Source organism: Dasypus novemcinctus, chromosome X (assembly GCF_030445035.2).
Source record: "Dasypus novemcinctus isolate mDasNov1 chromosome X, mDasNov1.1.hap2, whole genome shotgun sequence".
Taxonomy (NCBI): Eukaryota; Metazoa; Chordata; class Mammalia; order Cingulata; family Dasypodidae; genus Dasypus; species Dasypus novemcinctus.
This window is the reverse complement of record NC_080704.1, coordinates 171,733,451-171,741,070: the sequence shown is the minus strand read 5'-3', so window position 1 is coordinate 171,741,070 and position 7,620 is coordinate 171,733,451. Positions and strand designations below refer to the sequence as shown.

At 38.4% G+C, this 7,620-nt stretch overlaps 1 protein-coding gene across 18 annotated transcripts in view; it reads right to left on the bottom strand.

Moving 5' to 3' along the window:
* Window positions 1-4,477: 4,477 nt before the first annotated feature.
* FMR1 (fragile X messenger ribonucleoprotein 1) overlaps window positions 4,478-7,620 on the bottom strand; it is a 52,594-nt gene continuing 49,451 nt past the window's right edge. For 10 of the 18 annotated variants that reach the window (XR_011647897.1, XM_071213030.1, XM_071213032.1 and 7 more), the window contains one exon: window positions 4,478-6,926. Coding sequence is in view for 17 of the 18 variants with exons in the window: in XM_071213030.1 (XP_071069131.1) it covers window positions 6,765-6,926 (162 nt within the window). In the remaining variant the exon portion in view is untranslated. The remainder of the gene's footprint in view (window positions 6,927-7,620) is intronic. The other 8 variants (XM_071213031.1, XM_071213034.1, XM_004478483.5 and 5 more) reach the window with 1 other exon arrangement.

Sequence of the window (7,620 nt, the reverse complement as noted above, 5' to 3'; positions counted from 1 at the left end):
CCTTGGGGTCCAGTGTCTGGTAAGTCCAAGCATGTTGGATCTTCTCCCACCCCATCTGTTTCCCAGGCTACATGGACTAGGGCATAAAGTTAATCTCCTTGAGAAAGGCAGGGGACTGGGCTCTGGGCCAAATTTGCTTTTGGTTTGAACACTTATATAGGAATTGAAGGACCCTGTTAGTAGCTGGGCTAGAAAATCAGTCTCTTAGGTGGCATGGGGTCTGTGTGGGTGGGGAGTGTCTTTGATGGTCTCGTTTTAGCAGTGCTAAGATGGTAGCTGGCTAACCACCTAGCTTCATCCTCTGGACCCATCTCCAATGACACAGGCAGCTTTGGAGCTTTCCTGGCTAGACAGTGGGGAGAACTAATGGCCTTCATCTCCAAAGGGTGCCTTCTCACCCAAGACTTCTTTGCATCAGCTTCTTGTGAGGGTCTCGTTGAATGCTTGCTCTAATAACAGCAGCCATTTTTGCTTCCTGCACCCTTGTTTTCTCCGCAACCTCAGAATGATTTGAGCTTGCTTATTGATCCACCAGTCTCTCAGTTTTCCCCATCTATCTCCTTATCTAGCAGTCCCTTTATTCAAGACCCAGAGCCATAATGTGTGCCTGAGGGAGCATCAGAGGGAAGTCTGAAATGGTGCCTTTCCACTTCTGCAGAGACCTGGCTCACCTGCCAGGGCCCCTTATGTTCATCTTCCCCTTTTAGGTTGGGCATAACAAAGGATTGCCTCTTCTTTTACTCCCTGGCAGAATGAGCAGAATTAGGGATGTCCTCTTGTGAAAGGTTCTACCAACTCTTCCAGCACTGTAGGAATTAAGGTCATTTGGTCTGATGCCAGGATTTCCATAGAACCATGCTAAAATATTAAGGTGTCCAGAAGTAGCTACTGCCTCAGGAGGGATATCCCACTTTGCATTCAGGGTCCCAGGGAAGTCTCCTCTTTGTAGCTACCTGAACCTGATTTCCCTGAGCATCCGGTTCAAGAAAAAGGCAAGCCCATCTGCTCCCCTCCCCCCAATTTGGTCAGACTAGCTAATTTATTTGGCAACACGGGATCCCACAGTAACATACAAATTCTCTAAATTCAGCTTCATTGACTTCATGGTTGGTCTCATCATGTTTCCTGTCATTGCATTTTTTTTCTTTCTCCTAGCTTTCTAAAAGATTTATTTTTGTCTATTTTTTTAATGTTACATTCAAAAAATATGAGATCCCCATATACCCCCCACACCCCTCACCCCACTCCTCCCCCCATAACCACAACCTCCTCCATCATCATGAGACAGTCAATGCACTTGGTGAATACATCTCTGAGCACCGCTGTACCTCGTGGTCAGTGGTCCACACCTGTCATTGTATTGAAGTGCCTCAGGCTGTATATCAACTCTCCCCCAAAGGCCCCTGGATGGCATACTGTACAATGACATTTCAAGTCTAAGTGGTTATGTTGAATCCATTATCCCAATGGCCCTTGGGGTGAAGGGTTCTTTTCAAATCTTTTTCCTTAGGGCTCTCAAGGGCTGGCCACTTGTGAGGGAGAGCCAAGGGATCAAACCATTTCACTCTTGTCCCTCGTCAGTTTCATTCTGCCGTATGAGGTGGTCTTCCAGGGCCGTTGTGGCACATGGACACAAATGAGCACAATAACATTCTCACCAGCAATTTTAGCCCAGCCAGGTTTCCCAACACCAACCTAGGGATGTTGATCATCCCTGGTATGGCTTGGTTGATCCCTTTTGCAGTTTCCAAATGGCCAGAATTGAAATGAGTGGACTTTGCTTTTATGTTGTGCCCCATTTGTGATGAGGTGAGTGAAGGCAAACCTTGTAACTGGCATGTGGTCTGAGCAAATTGAGAAGGTTTTAATGAGGGACTTACCAGCAATGTGTCAGGAAGAATATACACATGGACATAGTACCTCATACAGCAAGACTTGAAGAGGCCGGGCATTGCTGGCTGCACCTTGGGGCTGTGCTTCAGGGGAAGTTTTTCTTTCCCGTTAAAGTTACAGGGTAAGCATGAGGGCAGCCTTGCATGCAATCAAGTCAGGGTTTGCTTAAATGCTAATAAATCCGAATTTAGATGCTAAGGGAACACTTGCTGCTAGCACCTGTAACTGAACCGGTTTGGGACTGCAGGGCAAAGGGGAAGCTCCACTAGGCCAGGAAGTTGGATACTGAAGTCTGGGCCCCTAGTTCCATCTGGATGGATACCAGGCTACTTGAGAGTTTCCTGGAATCCAATTTGCCTGTCTCCCCATGGTTGATTAAATGTAAATGTGATTAACATAGTACCTAGGCCCTCCTTGACCATCTTTCCAGTCTCACTTCCCTCTCTGCCTCAGATTCTAAGTCCTAGTCACAGTGAACTCTCGGAAGCTCCCAAATACACTGCTTGTTCCTGCCTAGATTGTTGGCTCCATTTTCCTGGCTAAGTCCTCTTGTCCTCCAGGTCTTAGGTAAGATTTCACTTAACCTGAGAAACCCTTTACTGATACCACACAACCTCCAATTTGGGTTGTGCCACTCCCCACACCTCAATCCATTTTAGCACTTACCATACCATGTACTAAAACTGTCCATTAACTCACTGAGTTCTCCCACTTGACCTTGATTGCCTGAAATATTCTTTGTATCTCCAAGCTTGTGAATTGCCTGCTATATAGTGAATGTAAATATTTAATGAGAGAACTAGATGAAATCAGGTGGGTGGTTCCTTACCACTCACTCTCCGTAGCTTTGTTCAGACAATATGAATACTTTATTAATGCAAATGGAACTTTGGAGTCAGGGTACCATAGTAATGTCTTATATTAACCCAGGAAGAAACTAAAAGAGGTGAAATAGCTTGTCCAGTATCACAGAGCTATTTAATATTCTGGTTAAGTGTGGAATCTACCTGATTCTCCCCAGTCTTTCCACTGCACAGCTTCTCATGCTTCTTTCTATTGTGTGCTCTCCATGCTCCACTGGCAACTGTTAATGATATACATTCCTTGAGCATTAGTATTCTATTCTTTGATGCAAAGAATAGGCCTTGATCTCCAGGGACATCTGACAAAAAATGCCTAAGTACTTACTAAAAGAACTGTATACTTGAACAAACAACACTAGAATTCTTGCCCTCCCCCATCCTAAGTCATCCAAGTTTTGTATGATTCTGAGTAATGATAATATATCCCAGGATTCCCTGTAACCATCTTCTGTCAACAATCTTCCTTCCAATTTTCAGTCTGCCCCTGCAATCAAGTGCATAGTATACAGAAATGGGTGGTAAGATCTTTAAGCAGTCAATTTTGAACCTTAATCTTTAATTACAGCAAATATAATGTTCAAAGACTTTTAATGCCTCTCCCACTGACTCCTAAGCATTAAAAAAAGAAATCTCCCTGATTCTTTGAGGAACTTTCTGAGAAATTGAAAGAAATCTCTTCAAAAGTTCCTAAATAAACACACAGAAGAAGAGATACTCCAGATTTAAATACTGTTACTCATTAAGTCTTCTGAGCAATCAAGACAAGCACCTGGTAATAGCTAGTTCCGAATAATGAGTTATCGGTTTCATGAGGGAAAGAGATGCTGTTTATTGGCTATGAAACAGAAACTGGCTCAAATAGAGATCAGAATCAATATCTTGGCTGCAAAAGGCACTATATTATATTCCAAGCCACCAGGAGCCCTGAGATAGTTATCCAATGACAGGAGAAATGCCCCTGAATGAGCCAAGTTGAGTCTCAAGCCCACTGCTGCTAACAGGCTGTTCTCGTGTAGCAATGAAGATTACTCTGAAACAGGGACAGTCACTTGAAATGTTTTGCCTACCCACCTGTAATGTACTATGCCCATTTCTCTGAGGTATCATCTTTCAGGATTTAAGGAAGAGCCCAGAGGTAGGTGGAACAGGTAGCAGAGAACCACAAAAGTACCAGGATGAAAAACTAGAATAGTGGAAAACAAAGCGGTATTTTTTCTTTTCTGGAAAACTGCCAATGTAAAGGAGGCTCCCCTGCATCATTGGACCATTATGGATTCAACCACATTCAAATAGGGTGAAACTTCTGGTTCTACCTTTTTTCAAGGCTGTAGGCTGTGCCAGTTCCCTGTAGTGACCACAATAGCCAATTCTAAGGCACACTCTCCTACAGATCTGCCATTTATTTTATTAATTGAAAGTTTTTTTTCTTTCCCTAGACACATTTAATATTTTCCAAATGACAAGACATAAACATGTGTTTAATGTGGTTTAGTGGCATTCTAGGTAATTAATGTGTTGAAACTTTGTAACTGGGATTATGGAGTGTTATTTTCAAATATCTCCATTTTTGCCCTTCAAAGTTACATAAAATATAATTTACAAGGTCACATAAAATATCATTACAATGCTTTGAATAATAACCATCCCCTCCCTTCCTTATGATGTTAAATTTTGACATACTTAAAAGATTTAAAACCAGGAGCAAACATCTGTCAGACTAATTTTTTGCTTTTTCATAAGTGCAACTTTTTAATAAAAATTTACATCTAGATAAACAATCTTCAGGTTTTTGAAACTTTAATAAGATTTTAAAAACATCATGACTTTAAACTGAAAAAACATACACGTTTAGCACACAAATATTGTAATATGAATAAACTCCAACTCCATTTGAAAACGTGAATCAAACTACATCAGTTTTAGAAGTTAGTAATTCACACTTAAGCAAGTTAGCATCTTGCTGAATTCAGCCTTTGTAAAAAATAGACTTAGTGCATATTATAATGGTACAATGTGTTTTTGCACCATTTTTGCTGATTTTTATTTTACTTTTAAAACAATATTAAGTTCTTGAAAACTGGTAGATAACAGCTAACTTCCTATGACGTGAAATTTCCAATGGTAACAGATAAATTTTGTAACAGAACACTTTCTATAGATTTCTTTTCCTATCTTAAAATTTTAAAAGCAATCATTTGTAAGGATTGCATCAACATCAATTTAGCAGAGGAAGATCAAACTTTATTGAAACCGCTTGCATACAAAATATATTGCACTATAACCAAACAAATGTTAACATAAAATCCAATCTGTTGTAGCTAATATGTACAGAGAATATTGCCCAAGAGCAGATACATTACAAGGTCATTCTACCTTGGTTAATTATCTACAGTATTTTAAACCAAACAGCTTACAGATGATGTGTGCAAGGTACCAATTTCTGTTTTCAAATACTATACATTCCCAAAATAAATAACTAGAAATCAACATTAATGTTTGGCAATACTTTTAAAAGACTTTTTAATATTCGTTAAATCATGTGCAGTTTGTTGCCATTTTTATATGCTTATTTGTATGCAAGGAAAAGTAACGGTAAAATGAAAATTCAAAGAAACAAACTCACAAAATACATCAGAGGCAGAACTTAGGTTTGTACGGCTCTGTACATATTCAGTGGTACCCCTATTAGGAGTTATTTTTTATGAAAAATATAACATCTTAGAGTGAAGGTCCTTCACATATTTTTCCTCAGTAAATTTCATTCATTAAAAAAATAAAAAAAAAAATAACCCAACGTGTCAAAAAAAAAAAGTCCACAAAAGAAAACCAATTATTTGTCAACCAATTGTAGTCTGCTTTCCAATTCTACTTATACATTAGACCTCATATTTCAAATTTTACAAAACAATTAACCTGCTTCTGGATGTTTCTTAGACAAAGTACCTGTACTTGACAGGACTGTTATGCACACATGGAAATGACCTTCCTATCTCCCCGAAACAAGCTTGAAAGTAAAATATGAAAAAGTTCACAAAACTTGGGGAAGGTAAAATAAAAAAGGCTTTAAGTTAAAATTGGTCATCAGGCCAAAGAGCAGGCATATCCCACTAACTTTCGACCAGGAAGATTTGTTCCTACGTGAAAACGTTTTAGCCTCTCAAATGAAAAGATAGTTATTTCTTCTGTCTACACAGAAAAATTACACATCCCTCTCAATAACACTATTTGTCAAACTTCAGTGCAACGGAACAAAAACAAAAACAAGTCCTATTCTTTATACTGCCTAACCTGATGTTTATGTAAGGAAAAAAAATATGGAAAGCATGCATTCTTCTATAAAGTACTAATGTTTGACAGGGTTTGCTACATCTTTAACATTTAGTGTTTTCCAACTTATCTTCCCTGAACTCAGCATCCAAATATAATATTCCTACCTGCCAAGATATAAAAAAGGCACAGATCATACAACTTTTTTTTTTTTGCTAATGAAAATGACAAATGTTAACATCACACACATTTCAAGGTCCACTAAAATACCGGAAAAGTGGACCAAAACAAAAACTGACACAGGACATAAAATGACATAGCATTTCATGGAGACTTCTAGATAAGATTGAAAACAGAAGTCTAATATGGTTACCATAAATGCTATTTATTCAAGAAAAATTGACATGAACTGGTGAGTTATCACCCAACGCAAGATAACGGTCCAAATTAACAAAGTATCACTGCTGAGTACTTTAAAAAATAAAACAAACTAAAATCCTGTCCTGAAGTGCTAAGTATACTTAAAAGCAAGGTTTCAAAATTCAAGATTTGTTTTTGCACAAACCTGAAAACTGTTGCTTATGGCCAATACCAAAAAAATTTAAGTCTTAACAGAATTTGTGTTCATTTCATGCCCTGCGCCATCTTGCCTACTATTTGTCTTTGGCCTAACAAAGTTTTCTAACATGGAATAAGAATTACGGAAATGGTATAGGAAATACAACTTCGGAATTATGCAGTTTAGGGTACTCCATTCACGAGTGGTTGCTGACCATCCACGTTGTCTGGCTTTTCCTTCTTCTGGTTACGATCTTTACCCGTGCGCAGCCGATTACCTTCACTGGAGGTATTCTGTAATGTTTTAGTGTGGACACTCCTTTCATTATTGCAGTCAACTCTGATCTAAAACAAGTTATAGTTATTACATATATATAGACCATCTTCAACTGTAATCTGTACTTGGCCTGACAAGAAATTTAAGCCTCAAGTGGAAATTCCACATGTTGAAGGGGGAAATGGTGGTGGGAAGAGAAGTGATACAAAAAATTAAGTTAAAGTAGGATCTTAATTTGGTTTTAAAACATTCTTCTTTCCTCAACATACTGGTCATGTCACTGGATCCAAATTTAGATTAAAAAACTCACAACCCTAATGTATTTTCTTCTAAGCAGAATAAAGCAGTGAGTTAAAATGAATTAATATTACCAACTATCAGAAGATATACATGCCTATTGGACTAGGGTTCAAAAAGAACAGGTTATTCTCCAAAGACTGTGAAATCTAGGCAAGAGAACAAAATAATGTCCTCCTATTCTGACTTTACCAGGATAAGAACTCAACTAGCCTTTATTTTACTACATCTTTAAATTTGTCATAGGTATGATTAAGTTTCTTATACTGAGGGCTCTCATCATCTTTTAGTAGAAAACTCTGAGAGCTAGTTTATACTAGTTTGTATTTTAGTAAGGCAATTTAGAGGATCCTATGAATTAACTTTGTCTTAGGAATAAGAACAGTATAGAGAAACTTGAAGAAAATCTATAGAAGGACTGGAATCCTAGGAATGGATGCAATTTAAACTATAATATTCTTAAGG